Source organism: Lampetra planeri, unplaced genomic scaffold (genome assembly GCF_965212315.1).
Source record: "Lampetra planeri unplaced genomic scaffold, kcLamPlan1.2.h2 scaffold_2166, whole genome shotgun sequence".
In the NCBI taxonomy this organism is placed as follows: Eukaryota; Metazoa; Chordata; class Hyperoartia; order Petromyzontiformes; family Petromyzontidae; genus Lampetra; species Lampetra planeri.
In genome coordinates, this window is record NW_027614932.1 from 1 (window position 1) to 17,765 (window position 17,765).

Sequence of the window (17,765 nt, forward strand, 5' to 3'; positions counted from 1 at the left end):
GCTCTGAGGGGAGACAGGGGATGTGATCAGCATGTCCTTTGGATTAAAGGTTATAAATGGCAAATAAGGAAAAGTGATGCGTGCACTACATTTATTCTTATGTCCTTTTCAGGACTGTTCCTTAAACACATTCCTCCCTCGTTTGCCTTCTGGCTTTATGATAAACACTTGGGACCGGGTAAACATGAGAGGAGCAAAATATTTGTCCATGAAATTACAAGTCATTGTCATTTTAGAGCAGGCAAAATGACAAAAATGCCATCAGTAAATACAGACTAATGCCAGTTTTTTGGGGGAGGGTGTTAGGATTGGAGAACTCCGACTAATAAATCCGGAAACTATCCCGCCATGTGTTTGCAAAGATGAAAACATGACACGTAGAATTAACAAATACTGCTGTTGAGATTTGAGTCAAATGTAGTTCCTGGCTGGTTGTTCCTTGACAGAGTATTTGGTCACTGGAGGTCACATTGATATTTAGCTGTAAATTATGACGAGCGAGAGACTCAAAAGCTGAAAAAAATACAACCTTGACATTTGCGTTAAATACGTGTTTTTGCAAAGTAACCGTGCCCCCTATTGGCCCCAGTGGCAATTACAACAGGCTGACGCATTCTATTATTAATGATTTGATGGGAAAAACTGCTGAGTCATCACATCAGTGAAGCTGAGCTTAAGCTGCAGTAAAGAGCTGACGGCTGCCGTTACCCCCACTGAGTGGCGAGCAGCATCTTTCTCTTTTTCTCTTCTGACGTCAACCTGCTATCAGCTTTGCTTTTCCTGCTGCCATGACATCCATACCAACAGTTCCAGGCCGTTGTTTCTGGTGCTGTAAAACTCCACTCAAGTTTCCTCTAAAATACATCATGTGTGAACAGGTGTGTACGGTGCAGAGGGGCAGTTAAAGAGACGCCATTCAAAAGTGGTGTTCAGTTCATGGGAACTGTGGAGTCGAGTGATAATTGTTTGTGTAGTGATTCATTTCACTCATTATTCCATGTGTATGTATTATTGTTTTTATTTTTTAGATGATAATAAAAATGAAATAAAAAGAATTTTGATATTAGTGATAGATATTAATGTGTATTATCTTTGTTTGTGTCATGTTCTATGAAATAGAATATTTACATTTACAGCTGTAGCCTGTTACGGCTGCAGTTGTACTCGGACATTGAGCTATTGTGAATTAAATATCTAGATCTCAAAGAAAACATTCAATTTCAATAAACTAACAGCTGACCAATATAAAAATAACACTGTTTATCATCTTATTTAACATCTCAGAATATTGACTTTTTTTCTTACAAATTAGAATCAATTTTTACGTTTGATCTCACTCCATTTTTCTTATTTATACGCGGCCCTAATCATCTTCCGTAGGAATGATTTGAAACAAATTGGGTTTGATTCCTGTTGAAGTGAACAACTTGTTTTAAATGTTTCTTTATGTTTCAGTGTTATAATGATGACGTACTGACCTCCAGGAAAGGGAAGACCAAGCCAACTGTGAAGTTGGAGAGCCAGTGGACGGAGCCGGCCACCATAAAGGCAGCGGGCCTGGCCGACTGCCTGAACATCTCAGTGGTGACCACATAAGGAATGGGACCTGCGGAGAACGTGTGTTGTCAGCCAAAACACTTCAGTCATGTCATCACTCTTCAGGTGCACAGTGTCACAACAATATATATCATTACATGTCCAGGGACGTCCAAACAACACTTCAGAGAATGGAGGTCAGTGCTCATAAACAACCGATGAACTCACTGGGTCCAATGGCGTGTCCTGTGACGTAGACGATGACACATGCAATGCTCACGAAGGGCATCCAGGTCACACTTTCCTGTCAATACAAAACCGCCATAATCACTGGGGGCTTTGGTACAAGAACAGGGATGGAGGTGCCTCAGGCCTGTTCCAGAAAGCAGGTTTATTAAAAAAGTCTGAGATTGTTAATCTAGACATGAAGACAGCGTTTCAGTGTCATGTTAACTGATATAAATCGAATTTGTTTGAATTCAGTTCAGTACCCTGACATGAGGAACATGCAGCTTTCCTCATTTCAACTCAGGGCTTTGGTATGAGTATGTGTCAAGATGTAGGCGTTTCTCTGATGTCCACACAAAGAAATATCAAGTCCTCATCACATTTTTATGTTCAAGGTTGAGTAGGTGACATGAAGCTTTAAAGGGCCGATCCCTTCAGTCATTGCGACAGATACTCAATAACATTTTCTACGAGCTGACACACACACTAATCCTGGCATCTTTTCATTCCCTCCTTGCCCTGTGGCAGTTCACAGCGTGTTCCCACCTTTCAGATTTCACCTGATTTTCACACACACCTGCTCACCATTCCATCATCAGCTCTGCAGTACATTCCTGCCAGGTCTTGTTTTCTTCAGAGGACATTTTGTCATGTAGCAATAGGAATATGACAGATCGGTATTCTGTGAATTTCTTTGCTCTGCTGGTGTCAGTCACCCATTCACACATTTCACTGTCACACGCTGATACGTCAGTTTCTGGAGTAAAACAAAGGCCAGTCAATCTGTACTTGTCTCTGTTGCCTGCTTCTCCATCTGTGGATGACCTCTGCCTGCTTTTTGTCAAAGTAACCTCTCATTTCACTTCTGCTTGTGACTCACACTTATAGAGAATTCACACACCCAGTAAAAAAAAAAAAAAAAAACAAGCGTAAAATTCCTTTTGATTCTGTGAAAACCACATTCCACTCACTGCCCCATTATTTAATGTCATTTTTTTTTATCTGATACAGATTTTCCGATATACTAGTGTCAGAGCTGAGGTTTCTCAAACATCAATCAAGACCTCAGGCATTAATCAAGACATAATAAGAACAACAGGCTCTTTCTATGTGGAGCTGCTCTCCCTGTGTCTGTATGGCTTCTTGCTGGGTACTCCGGCTTCCTCCCACCTCCAAAAGCATGGTGAGGTTAATGTGTCACTCCAAATTGTCCCTAGGTGTGAGTGTGAGTGTGAATGGTTGTCTGTCCTTCATGTGGCCCTATGAACCCAGCTGTCCACCCGTTGACAGCTGGGATCAGATCCAGCATGACCACGACCCGTAACCGAAATAAGTGGAAGGAGATGAATGAGCGTATGAATAATAATAAGAGGACAATGGAGTTGAATAAAGTCCCACTAGATGGCAGCAGATTATCATTTAGAGGGGGTTGGTCATGTGATCGTCATACCTGGAAGTTGAGGGCGACAGTGAGAAGCACACAGGCTCCACAGCAAATCCCAAAGCCAGTGAGGAGGAGTAATCGTCGTCCTGCAGCCTCCACGATAAAGACCTTGTGACAGTTTAATGCTTTAATATTATTCTTCTTGCATCATTATTCTTTGTGGTTTAAGCATTGTAGTAGTCATTGTTTGTGATATATAATTATATCACATTACTTACTGCCGCTATGGTCATGAAGACATTGACGGCACCTGTTCCCACAGTGACATACTGGATATCATTCTGCTTGACTCCTGCTGTGGCATATATACGATCTGCATAGTAGTAGATCTGGGACAGAGAAATGAAACAAGACTCATGTTCAGTGTTCCTGAGTGTTCATGTGAAGACTCTTCATTGAAATTATACATCAGAGGTGGTGTGGTAAAATACTTAGGGCCGTGTGGACAGGCACATCTCACCGCATTGACCCCTGACAGCTGCTGGCCCATGTTCATGATGATGATGGAGACCAGCTGCCAGCGAAGGGAGCGCTGGGACAGCAAGGAGACCACGGATAAGTGCCCCTCAGCCTTTTCTGACTGGTCCTCTAGACGCATCTCTGACAGCTCTTCACTGACATCATCCCAGCCACGCAGGCGCTGCAGAGCTGAGGAGAGGTGATTATGAAAGGACAGTTTATAGGAATTTGTTTGTCATCCTTTGCTCGGTCCTACCAAGGGATTGCAGTCAACGCTGGAGTTGATCCCAGCTGTCAATGGACAAACGGCAGGAAACAACCCAGACGAATTGTCACTTGATTGCAAGGGCTAACATGTAAAGACAGACAGCCATTCACACTCATGCACATGTAGAATAGTCAATTAACCTGGCTTTTGGAGCTGGGAGGAAGTGAAAGTAACAGGAAAACAGGAACAGGAACCAAGTATCTAAGCAGGGCACCTTCTTGCTGTGTTCTTTCTCTTTTACCGTCTAGCATCCATGTGTTTTCTCACCTCTCTTCGCTGCAGCCTCGTTTCCCCTCTGGATGAGCGAGTACCTGGGCTCTCTGGAAAGAACGGCAGCAGCAGCAGCTCAATCAGTGCGGGAACTCCGGTCAAGCCCAGCATGAGAGTCCAGCCTGGACAGAGAGGGAACACCACTTTTCAAGACCAAACGAGAAGGTCCCGTCTTCACCAGCTTTATTGGGGTCGTTTTTTTGATCATTCAACCCATGAATACTACTGTGACACCTGTGCTGTGGCCCAGTACGTTTCTGATGCCCAGTACTTGGGCACTGAGGATGCCAATGGTGATGAAGAGCTGTGGTACGATGCCAATTGCTCCTCGCAGGTTTTTGGGGGAGAGTTCACCCAGATACATGGGCACTACGTTGGATGACAGACCTGTAGAAAGTGATACACATCAGATGCATTCATAGGAACTTGCATTCATCTTGACTTTTCAAGCAGTTTCATCGACCTGCGCAGATACCAACGATGAATCTGGCAACAATGATGATCTCATATGATGCTGCCATCTCGCTGACTCCCATCATCACCGCAGGGACGATGGAGAAGATGTTGTGAAGAGAAGGGTGCCCTTTCTGTTGAGCCAAACAAACACTTTTCACTGAGTTGAATGTGACACGGCTCCTCTTGGGACATTATTACCTCCCCAGGTTGTTGACCAGCGGAGCCACCATCAGCGAGCCGAAGAAGCCCCCTAGTGGGTACATGGACACCGTCAGTGACCAGAGCAGCGTGAGGAGGTTCTCCTCCATTGGTTGGCCGTAACGCTTCAGGTATGTGCTGTTGAAGAAGTGCTGCATGAACTGGAGAGAGCAGAACAGAGCTGACAGAAACAGATCAACAGGACTTCAAACTGTTAGTGTCGCTGTTGATTACCGGCGATGGAGAGTTGATCACAGCCACATTATAACCGTACTGGAAGGATGAGCCAAATGCAGATATGAACGTTGCCAGTGCCAGGACCACAGTTAATCTCTGCCAGGAACGTTATTGTAAACAGCACGAAGCTTCTGTTTAGAGTGTGACTACACCATTTATCACAGACCAACAGTGTCTTCAAACGTGAAGTGTGTGTAACTCACCCCTCTCCTCTCCACGGGTTTTACCCATTTCTCATCCTCTGCCATGGCTGTTTGCGCCTGTTGTCACTTTCAGCAGGAATAACAGTGCATGCTGTTAAAGTGCACCACGGGATTCTGTCTGCCCTTTGGACGCCAGGTCGGACAGCGTAGCAGCTGTTTATCTTTTTCATGCTGACGATGCCTCTTTAGGTTTTAAATGAAATGACCTGTTGATAATGAATGATAATATCTAGATACTTTTATTGCACCGTTCTGTCTCTTGCATTGGTTCTATGTTTGAAATCTATAGCTGCAACTGACGGTCTGATGTTCATTTATCATCCAAATGGGAACGTGTTGCTGACAACACGACAGTACAAAAAAAAACCAAATGACAATTCAAAGTGATGATCATTGTACAAAGACAGTTTTTAATGGCTCCTTTTGTTTGTTAGATGTTGCATTGCTTCTTACTTTGCTAATTCTGACTCAGTTGGTGAAATGATGGCGCTCTTCAAACTAGCAGTTATTTGCTTCAGCGACATTTTGGAGAAAGAAATCTGAGATGTTGAGAAAAGGAATTTCAGATTCAAAACAGCGATGGTAAATGGCACTATTTAGGCATGGATGACAATTGTGATTTGATTTAATGGGAATTCCTTTGTGAAAGAATGATGATGTGATTGTGTACCATCCTTACATCTGGTGATTAGTAGGAACACAATGCTTCACTTGTAACAGTATGTATAGAGTGCAGTACAAAAACCCCATGTGTCTATTTCTGGATGACGGGGGACAGATGAGTGAGGCTGAAGAAGTGAAGACATAACACAGGCAATGATATTCAGATCTGAATTACGAGCACTGCAGAAACAAAGGCGATTAAAAGTGATATACAACATAGAACTTGTGTGTCGTGAGGTTGGATGAGGAGCAGAACCTTCATTGCTTGATAACAGCACCACAGTGAAATGAAGTCTCATCCTCCATGTCTGGTTGACTTATCCCCATCCTGTGACTTTGTTGGACAATATTATATAATATATACAGTATATATTTGAAATAGATGATTGACACACAGGACAACCTGAATATTTTGTTGCTCGTGTATAAATAGCTATTATTGTCAGTGATGTCCCACAGCTGTGTCCTCTTGTCCATCACCACTGGCTGACAACATGTTTGAGAGTCACATGAACAGACAGTGCTGTGAAGTTAATACATAACACAGTGGAGACCTGTGGTCCTTTTTAACGGAATAAATGAAGTGGGCATGGATCCAGCAGCAGAGAGAACACAAACGCTTTCCTTAAGTGTTCTCACGTACAGGAGTCATTTCAATGTCAGCCAAATCTCAAAATGGACACAATGGATTGTTCCCTGCAGGAAACACAGAACGTGTTGGTCACCAAGGACAAAAAACTGTTAACTTGGCCATTTTGGATGTCATCAGCCTCCACCGTCATCCCTCCTCCATTTTCTCAGGCAGGCCATCCGGCGTGACGTCTGCACTGCAGCAATGCATCAACACCAGGTTAAATAATACGCAAGATAAACATTTTTGCTCGTAAAAACTGTGTACCCATACTGAAAATGTTTTCTGTAAAAACAGAAATAAAGCTGCATGTACTAGAAATAAGTAAAGAAACAAACGGCTCTGCTCTCATAAGAAGACGTGTCTGACCTGATTTAAAGGCTCATTACCCACTAGGGCACACAACGTCCAGTTAATTAGCTCGCCGCTCCAGGAACACACACTCACACACACACACACACACGTGGTGAGGGGCTGATATGAGCTTCACATTCTTCATATAGAGCTTATATTCTCTTCAACCAATCCTAAACACGGGACTCATAAATCCAAGAATGACCTTTAACTTCCTTAACATGAAGAAACAAAAATGTCTCCTTTAAAATAATAAATGCTTATTTAACAGCTTTTCATCACCAAGCGTTTTGTATTGAGAGATGATAGGAAGTGACATTGCGGCTGAAGGCAGGTGAGTCCTGCGAAGTTCAGTGGGTTCAGATCCCTCGTTGGTATTCAGTGGGTAGCTAAGTCGGGCAGACAGGAGCCAACAGCAGCAGGGGTCAAAGAAGAAGTGAGGCTCATGGGAAAGACTCAGGTTTCAAGGAGGAAGGAAGGAAGAAGGCATGTGATGGTCGCTCATACATCCTGACCAGAGATGATGTTTATCTTGGTGACACGTCAAACTCTTATCCGCTTCCGCAGTTGTCAGATGAGGCTAAAAGAGGAAACAAAGGACCGATGCATGGAGGTAACTTTAGAACTTCCAAAACACAGAACGGACATCTCATGAGAAATCTTTTCTTACAGTGTACGTTTAGTCAGACGACTTAAATTTAATTGAACTTACAACTATAATTGTTTTTATTTGTTTATTTCAAATTTGTAAAATACTCACAAAAACACCTAAAACCAAAATTCTGAAAAATGATCTCATGGTTTAACCTCAGTCTTTTGAGACTTTTTGAGGTTAAACTTTTGATCTGTTATAATTAAAATAGTTACAATAAAATAAGTTTACACATTTAAGTGTCGTAGTACAGTTTGAGAAAACAAAACATCAGATTTATTATGTTTAATTCACGTAGTGAGAGAGCACTTTCAGGTCCATGTCGGTTGGTGTTACGTCATAAAACATGAATACTGAGTATTTCTCTCTAAACCAGGTGTATCATTTTTTTGAAATGCAAACAGAAGACAATGTTTAAAGCTGAAAGTGAGACCACAGTATTCACGAGGGACACGTTCATTGTGTAACAGTCAACAGTCAAAAGGTCTCGTCCAAGCCTGGCGAGTGTCAGACAGCGTTGTCTCCACCTCTTGGTGTGATAGCATATGAGCACACACCTACTGATCCTCCAACCTTCTGTCGTGGATGTGAAGTGCAAACGTCCAGTGCAAACACTCTGATCTACCAGCCTCAGCTGGTGCTGTCCTCGTTTCTGTGGGTGCAGGTGTCCTGTTCGGGCAGCAGCCTCCGGGGGGCGTCAGGTGAGTGCTGCTGCTCTTCTCTTCTGCACTTGCAGCAGCAGCAGCAGCAGCAGCAGAGTGCAGCACAAAGACGTGTCCGAACCGGCTGAGTAAACAGTACAAACATGATACAGTTGGCAGCTCCCTGTGAGGTGTTTCCAATTCCCTGTTGGGTTTAGAAAGAAGACATAAGACGTAAGATGTGTAGCAGCATGTACGATAACAAGCATCAGATTGTGTACAATTGCGAGGACAAACGTGAGATTAAGAAGTGAAATGATATGAAACTGACACCAGAGTGACAAATCATAAGTTTAACGATGACATACTCATTTGTGTGAATGACTATGATGATGATTTACACTGAGGTCAAGAGTGGAGTGAATAGCAGATCTCACATGCAGAGTCACCAGCACCGGGTTCAGTCTGGCTGAGGATCCTGCCAGCAGCAGAATGAAGCGCACTGTGCTCCAGATGCGCAGGCTAATGAAGATAATGGGGATGAGTGTGAGCTTTATATCAGCCATGGAGACGGAGTGTGATGGCGCCCTGTAGGCCAGGATGGGACGGTACTCAGACAGGGCAGCATGCTGCGTCAGACAGAGACCATTGGAGTTCATGACAGGTTTTATATCTGTTAAATAACAACAGGAACCAAAGCCCATGAGTTCTAAAGCCCATGATTCCAACTAGTGTTATAAGCGTCTGACCGCCTGACAGCCTCACCGCTGTGTGGATGTGTTTCTTGATCATGATGTAGAGGACAGGGAGGGTGACATAAGCCAGGAACTCCCAGATCTTCCCTGTCAGCAGCATCCAGAGGACCCGGTCAGGAGCATGGATCCTGACCCAGCACCAGCCCACCGACACCTCTGAGGCATTGTAGCCAATTTTGTTCAGGCACACGGCTGCGACAGTGATGGCCAGAGGAACGCCCCAGCTGGAGAGAGCAGAGGGCGGAGAGGAACAAGCATCACTTCCTCAAAGGTCAGCATCCTTTCTTTCAACATCTCCACAAGCTTTATATAGAAAACTTGGGTTCAAAAAAACGTGGGTTCAACACCCATGAACGCTGCAGAGACGTGTGCCATCATGTGATCAGTGAGCTTGTGCTCAGGACTTGTGACACAGCAGATAAGATCTTTTCTTAATATGGGAAATACTAAATGTTTTTTCCTTTTTTAGAAACAGCAGTTTTCACCGCAGCATGTAGATCAACGTTATAAATGCGACTGTTTGTTTGCACACAGGCCTCCATGAATAGTGCTGTTGTGGATCATTTGAGAATTCACAAAAACAGAAAAAGGAGGACAAACCAGGCGGTGCAGCATACCCTGGGGGTGAAAAATGCTTATTTACAAAAACAGAGTAGTTATCAGCTCTACACCACAGTGAATCAAGTCCCTTTTTACATCTCTGCGGACAACATGAAAACAGTGTCACAACCTTTCAGTTATTCGATAAACAACAGTTGTTTAACTTGTTTGTGTACCTTAGAATACTGTACAGTTTCTTATCAGTACTGAAAAACTTTAAAATCGTGCATTGTCATTGCTTTAGGGGGCAAATCCTGTTTTATCCGTCCTCAAAGATCAATTGTGATCACTCTGGACAACATGATCTGGAGTAATTTAATTTGGTCAATAGCTCAATGTCTGAAAATCAGTCCATTTACATGGGACATACAATTCATTTTTAATTATGAATTAAACTTAAATATGATTTAAAAAGACCATATCAACACCTAATTCCGTTGTCTCCTTTCTAGCTTACAGTTTGCATGAGAACGTTTCAACAGGTGGAGCAGAGAGCCCAAACTAAACGTGACTTGTTCTGATTTACACTATTGCCAGTATTTGTACCACAACAGTTGCTGTTTACATGTTTCCATCTCTTGTCTGCACTTTATAAATAAACACATAATCTGCATTCACAATTCAAAGTGCATTTGTTTTGAGTCAGTGCTGCTCTTGACTGGTACCTTAGTTATTAAGTTATAGTGCACGTAGCTACGAGCTACTTACAGACATTATAACTCTTTTTTCATTTTAAAATTTAAATGGTGCTAAATGAGCTCATCAACTCATTAGCCATTGGTAAAAGTTCCCTGTGAGAAAATTTAAATAAATAGCAGATGCACTTTCGCATGACTGATGTGACATTTGGTTCACAGCTGCTAACTGTTTTTTAACCGTTTTGGGAGCATGTACAAACACATGCACCTTCGGCTTAGCTGTATCATTTTAAATATATTTACTTTAGAGATGAATCTGAAATGTCTTGAATTTGTATTTATATATTCTGGGTGTTTGGGGGGGGGGGGGGGGGGGGGCAGCTAGGAGCCGAGATGTTCTTGTTACGGCCCTGCACGAGTTTTCCAGTTAACTGCTAGCGTTAGCTTAGCATCAACAGACAAGTAGTTACCTGACCAGGTGGAAGAACACCACCAGTCTGTCGGCGGTCCTTTGGCTCGACCTGACGATCAACACGTACAGGTAAACAGCGATGGCCACCGTCCAGAAAAACGAGCTGGTGTTGGCGAACGTGGAAAGGGCTCCTTGGACGATACAGTCCACCGAGTCGCTGCGGAAAACTCTCCAAACGCCGAAGGCATAAGAGGTGGCGGAGAGCCAGTCGGACATGGAGAGGAAGAGCAGCAGCCTCCGCGGGGTGGTCCGCAGGTCCGCGAGCAGCACGTAGCTGAGGATGATGAGGGACGAGCCGAGGAAGGACAGCGCGCAGGAGCCCAGCACCACCACCTGCTCGGACAGGTAAACCACCGTGTGGTTGTCGGTTTCCATCGGGACGACTCAGTGTGTGCTAACGCAGCGGGGACCGGGCGGACGGCTCCTCATGTTGTTCCTAAAACCCGCTAGCGTCAGCGGCTCGGTTTGAGAACGTTTAGGGAAGAAAGAAAACTTCAGCCCCCCCCCCCCCCCCCCCCCCCCACCCCCCATCACTTCCTGCATTTTTTATTGGACCACAAATACAATACAATACAAATGATTATCAACAAAAAATAAAAACGGTCTGAATATGACTTCCAAGAGGTCAAGTGTCAGTTTACTGAGACAGTTATGAAGACTAATGGATTCCCCCATGTGCAACTTTTAAAACAATGTTTCTGTCGACCACACTTTATTTCCTTGTGTCTTTCAGTTCTTTGTACCATTGTGATTTGAGTCTCACTTTAAAAAAAACATTCAGTGTTTATCAATGTTTAATGCATTTATTAGGCTGTATTATTAAACCCAATGTCCCTGTTTGAAAGAGAATTAAAGAATAATGTTCAAAGATGCTTGATTTCAAGGACACATACGTTCATTATGTGAGCATAAGGTTCACATAATGAACTTATTAAACAAATTCTATGAAAGGCGAGTGCACACACGGCTGGCAGAAATAATGAATATCACGTTGAATCATACTCATAAATAGATAGTTTATCTATCATACGTAATAACTAACAAATAAGTAGTTCACCATATGCGTTCTAATATTACTGGAAAGAAGTTCCCAGGCACCAGTGGGGAAGTCGCTGAGCTGCGTGGTTTCTTTATTTTCCAGGTATCTTACACCAAGTTTTTTTTTATCTTTGTTGTGCCATGAGTCTTTCTCAAACCATTTGGCCTTGAAGGTGGCAGTGACAGTCATGGAACACATGTGACATTGAAAGTTGAGAAGATGAAAAAAGATGAAAAGATGTTCAACTCTTCAGATGACGTTAATTGAAATGACTGCAGATGTTAACTGACCAAATATTTAGTATTTTATGTCCAAGCCATGTGACTGTGCTGCTGATATGCCATACTACACAGACTGTGACAGATTTCAAATATAATTTCAAAACGAATTTGACTAATTTTTGCATTAAAGCTAATTCCCTAGTTCCCTTTGCACTGTTACGTGCATTCTTTACTAAACAATGTGACAATCATTAGAGATCAATAGTGTGAGAGGCATTAAGAAGAAAACAAATGCACGTCAGAAGGCAGTGACCTTTGCTGAGCACAGACTTGTACAGCTGCTGCTGCTGCAGCCTAGAAAATCTGCAGCCCCCCTGTGTTTGCAGCAGCAGCAGCAGCAGCAGCAGCAGCAGCAGCGCAGTGCCTCATTGTGTTTCTCCTGCAGCCTGAGGAGAATACATCTGCATTATCACAGTCCTGACGATCACTGGGATTAAGGGACATGACGTCACATCTGGATGCATCCAAGACACACTCTGTAAGTCAGAAAGTGCATGAACACAAAAACAAACATGACACAAATCTGATTGTTCATGTTCTATTTATTTGAGTTTCTACAATCACAGGGACAAAACCCCTGAGCTGATGAATAAGGAAATAGATATGAACTACTTTTAAACAGAAGAAAAACATACATAAATGAAAAAAATAAGAGAGCCGAGTCATGCTTTCTGACGTGTACACAAGTCCCAGTGTGTCAAGGGCAAAAAGTGTGCTGATCGTCAGTCAGACACCAGATGGCAGCAGAGCATCATAAAGGACATGTAGGAGAACCTTTGCTCTCAATTGATCAAGCGCCTCAGCTCTCATTAATCTCATTAAATCATTCCGGCTGAGTCTTGCACACGTGTACAAACCTTCATTTTCCATGTTTGTTGCAAATCTGTCTTTCTGCCGTCACTGTTTTTCCCAGGGCTTCTTATTATGAAGAATTTCTGCGGCAGTATACTTGCTGATTGCTTCGTTCTCACTCCTCACAACAACCAGCTAAGACACTGCCAAAGAAACACCCACAGCAGCCACATCCGTCCGTCCCTCCACTGGTTTTAGCCCCCTCACCTGTGAGTTTGGCGCCACTCACGTTTGATGTCGTACTGAAACTGGTACCATTGTGGTCCTGAGCTCTCTGCTGGCTCTACAAGAGAAGTAGGAAAGAATGATCAGTGACAAATGGCTGAAGGTATTTGGACGTGAATTTAAATGCAAAATTAAACATTTATATCTGGATGGATTCACTTTTTTAGAAACCTTAAATGAATAATAAAAGACGTCCTCTCCTCTTGGCTGCGCTCCGTTGCCCAATCAGTGACCTAAAACCTGTTCCCGAACACAGTCTTGATCCTCATCTTGCCTTTTGTGCAGCATTACTTTCAGTGCACAGAACTCGGGCGAACACAAACACCCCCGACCTAAGAATAGACTCGCCATGACTCATGATTTTGCAACACAACGCTACGTTTGCCACCTCTCATCTGATTGTATGAGCATCTATATGTGTGTGTTCACGTGATGAGAGTGTGTTTACCTAAGGGAGATCAACTCAAACCCCCCTTGCTATCGGTTGCTGCAGTCCTATTTTGGGCCATCTGACCATTCCATACAGTCCTGTCCCCATGGACTCTGCTTTGCTGACAGGACAACAAGGATACGAGAGCTATTCAGTCACTGGAGAGAGAGAAAAAGAGAGAGAGGTATCAGGATGAAAATATTCCTCTGGGTGCTGTCACTACTGTGTAGATACTGCTAAAATCAATCTATTTGTAGCACTTCCTGTCTGCATTTGCTGTATTTTCTCATGTAATTCTGGCCTTGCAACAGGGATTTCCACGCTTGACTGGTGGTTGGGGAATTCTGCCCTTATCTGATGTCAGACAATGAATATCGACTCTTCAATGAAAACTGTTTGTGTCGCTGTGATGTGAGTTCACAGCACACCATTGATTGATCATTTGTTTGTCTTGTCGGAATCTTCCAGACACTAGCGGCGTCCACAGAGACACTTTTTGACCCGCTTTCACTCAGTCACTAAAATCCAATGCAGCATCCCTGTCTCCTTGTGGCGGAGCCAAAACGCCGCCCTCAGCGAGCACATCATGACAGGAATTTGTTCTCGTCAGGGTTGATGTAATCCCTGAGACAAGACTGAGAAAACAACATTCTGCTGCTCTAAATGAGTGACTCGTTTCCTCGCGGCTTCACACAACAAACTGCAGCAGGAGCAGGAACCAGCTTCCACCAAATGTGTGTCAGGCCCCAGGCAGGGTGAAGCCGTTCTGACGAATCGCTGCCTTCCTGTTTCACTTCTTGTGGCCAAAGTCGGAGTGAAATTGAACTGAATGTAAACGTTCAGGAATGTACACCTCCTGTAATAGTGATCAGAGTATTGTAAGAGAGCTGCACCCGGACATGTGATCTGGATGTGAAAAAATGGATCGTGCCTTTTACGGGTACAACGGGTATTTTTAACGCTCGTTTTACTCACTGAAATCGAATTTCTGTCTTTCAGAGACAAAAAAACGTTATGTAGTGGTGACAAACAGCAAACGAGGTGTCAGCACTTAGAAATGTCTCGGTAAAGTAACGTCTGTCGCGAAGGCCCGTGAAGCTGATGAGTGTGTCCTCTCCTGACGGCTCAGGGGATGGGACTCATTTGTGGCCTCTGATTGTGCTCTGTGCTTTCAGACAGAGGTCAGACTGGAACACAGAAGCAGATTACCTCCAGATGTGCTCAGGTACATCACCAATTCACTTACGCTTGGCTTGACATGCATGTGTCCTTGTCTAGATAACACACCTGAATACAAATTAAATTGTCAGACCACAAATGGGTCACAGTGAATGGGCAAGTGTGAGGGATCGGCGCTTTCAGAGATTATTTTCTTGCTCAACCTTTGCATTGATATTTGAGATGGCCATTTGTAAAGTTCAAAAGAATCGGGATTAACCAGGTCTCTTATTTTTTATTTTACTTTTGAATTAATTTAGTTAATTTATAATGTAGATCTGTCATGATCCTTGCTGGACTGCAGATAAAAAAAACTCTTCATAGATAATATGTATGATAAATAATAAGGTTATTCACCACCTTCGCATCCCCATGACACAAAAACACACTCACACTTCACTGACATTGATGAACATGTGTCTCTCAGCTGTTTTTAAAAAACACATGTCCTCATGTCTGCATTTCTCAGACAACAACAGTCAGACACTCGCTTCAATCCCATTCTACACACTTAATCGTTTTATGGCTAACTTCACATCGTACACACACACACATACACTGACTGATAGCATGGCTGGTGATTTTTTTTTTTCTTTTTAAACAAACCATGGAAGTTGATTATTCACATTAATGTTGATCAGGTCGCCTGTAACTGGTCAAATGACTCATTTTGAGTCAAACAGTTAATATTGTTCATATTATCGTAAACACATTTTTTTGGTTTGTTTTTAAGTTAATTATTGTTGTTTTTATGAGTTTTTATGAGCATTTTACTTGCAGCATGTTATATCTATGGCAACCGGCAAACAGTTGCCCCAGTAATGCTTGTGTACACTATATGAACAATTGCTTCAAGCTGAGTTTTGACATCTGACCAGCAGTTGTTACTATGGAGCCATTCAGCAAACTAACGTGATTAGGTGACAACATGGACAGGCCGGCACTGTGAGATGAGCTGCTTCCTGATTCAATCGCCAGCATTGCCCCTGATCTCTGTTTGAATTTCCGATCCGACTAGTCTTAATTTTTATTTTCTCAGACGAGTATTATCTTTAATTGGATGCAAATCATCATGAACTCAAGTATATGTGATTTGTCATCCTGAGCTGAGGAGAAAACGAGAACAAAAATAGCCGTCCTCAGTGGTCAGATGTTGGGGGAGCCCCAGTAGTTTTGGTAAAGGGTCACGCTGTCTGTGCTGGGGTTACTGAGGTTACCGGGGCTGTGTGTGAATGGTAACTGGGTTCAACTGACTGACAGCTATCTGTATTAAGTAGCCTCTTGTGACGTTGCCATGGCAGCATGTTCAACAACAAGACTCCACTTGGATACTTTCACAACGCCGGTCAGCTTATAGGCCTTGTTAGGCAGGATGAAGGACTCAGTGGTGCATCTTTTTATTCCCCCACTCTCATGTCTGAGGTGTGCTCCGCTCCACTTTGCTTCTGCAATTAACCTAGACATTTACAGGAGGGCTCAGTTGTAATACTAGATGTCAGGCACATTTATTCACACACACACACACACACACACACAGTTCTGACACTCACCGGGCAGCGCGGCGGCTCTTCCCTCCATACTCGTGTCCAGTGAGTTGACTCTGGTGTTTGTCCATGGTGCTGCCAGGCTCCCCCGTTGTGTGGGTCACTTCACTCCGTCAAACTGTTGACCACAGGGCTCATCTGTGTCTGTGGCTGTCTCTGTTTTACTCAGGCTGTACAACAAGTCAAGGCATGTTCCAGCACGCCACCAACAGCCTGCTGGTGGGTGTATGAGCCTGCTCCTAGAGGGGGGAGGAGCAAAGGTTCAGAGAGAGACAGGGGGGAAACCCAGAAAGGGCCCGGCATGACTCAGCCCGCTTCAGTCTGTTAGCATGCAAAGTTCTGTACGTTTGAATATGAATAACTTGACTTGACTTCAGATGATCGGTGGTCTGTATTATATAATGAATGTACATTCTGTTACAAAAAGCAGGACAGGATGTGATGGACTGAGGTTTTCACAGAGATCATTTTGAAGTGGATCGACATGTTACATCAGTTTTGTTGAGTCATAAAGTCAATTTCGCCTGAAGAACGAGTGAAAGCAAGTGTTGTAAATCACAAGGGGTCAAGTGAACAAGTTATTTGTTTCTTAAAGAGTGATAGTGATTCACTGTAGTGCAAAGGCTCAGCAGTTGAACCAAAGGGCTGAACTCATGGAGTTATCCACCTTTTGGGGGAAACGAGGGGTCAGTGACGTGGACCAGTCATCCAACACCTTAGAATGTTCGGATGGCTATGAATTCTACTAGAAAATACTGTCTGAAGCTGGATAAATTCCGCGAATCAATGGTTATTACTTGCTCTGATACTCCTGCTAGCTTGTAGATGTACGTACTTTTGAAAACAATGCATAGATTTGCGAAGCCGTACTGAGGACTCGGCACAGGATGCTGATTCATCAGATCATCTGAGACAATAACCCACATCAGTTCACAGATGAAGCACATTATTTCCTTGTGTGCAACTCATGTGGATTATGCATTTTTGAATGCTGCTTGTCAAATATTAGAATACACATATCCAATTCCATGCCACGTGGCCCCCACAGCAGAGGGATCATCTCTCTAATGGGGCACAGGAGTGTCTGACACATCAGATGTGCCCATTCCTCCTCATCCGTGAGCGCTAATTATACAGAGCTGCTCTGATGCTTGCAGAGGGATTTTTTTTTTTACTGAAGGAGGGGTGAGACCAGTTCATCACTGCTGTAATGGAAGTTGATCACTAGGCAGATTTTGAGTGCAGCAGCAGGAACCAGCTCAGCAAAACCCACCGACTACAATATGGTCTGAATCTGGCTGCCTGAGCATCTCATACTGTACATCGATGGCGCTGCTCCTCAACATGCCAGTCAACCCACCTTCTCCATAACAGAGGAAAGTCACTCTGATGTGATGCCCAGAAAGAAGTCAAAGCTGAAAGAGATTTGTTCCCTAGCTAATTCAACAACTTTGTCAGGACAGATTTGTCT

General features: G+C 43.5%; 2 protein-coding genes across 2 annotated transcripts; both read right to left on the bottom strand.

Moving 5' to 3' along the window:
- Window positions 1-1,478: 1,478 nt before the first annotated feature.
- On the bottom strand, window positions 1,479-5,344 carry LOC144740447 (solute carrier family 2, facilitated glucose transporter member 5-like; the record flags this gene model as incomplete). The annotated part of the gene is given in 13 exon segments (XM_078623297.1): window positions 1,479-1,606; window positions 1,765-1,840; window positions 3,215-3,316; window positions 3,427-3,537; window positions 3,669-3,856; window positions 4,203-4,253; window positions 4,256-4,327; window positions 4,440-4,592; window positions 4,669-4,773; window positions 4,776-4,792; window positions 4,860-5,020; window positions 5,094-5,192; window positions 5,300-5,344. Coding segments are annotated over 13 exon segments (1,308 nt in total), but the record flags the coding sequence as incomplete, so codon positions are not given.
- A 2,885-nt stretch (window positions 5,345-8,229) lies between these two features.
- Window positions 8,230-11,080, bottom strand: LOC144740448 (G-protein coupled receptor 157-like). Its single transcript, XM_078623298.1, has 4 exons — window positions 10,704-11,080; window positions 9,006-9,219; window positions 8,678-8,869; window positions 8,230-8,445 (listed from the first exon to the last, which is right to left on the bottom strand). Exons 1-4 carry the CDS (start codon window positions 11,078-11,080, stop codon window positions 8,230-8,232), a joined length of 999 nt encoding a protein of 332 aa, XP_078479424.1.
- Window positions 11,081-17,765: the final 6,685 nt, after the last annotated feature.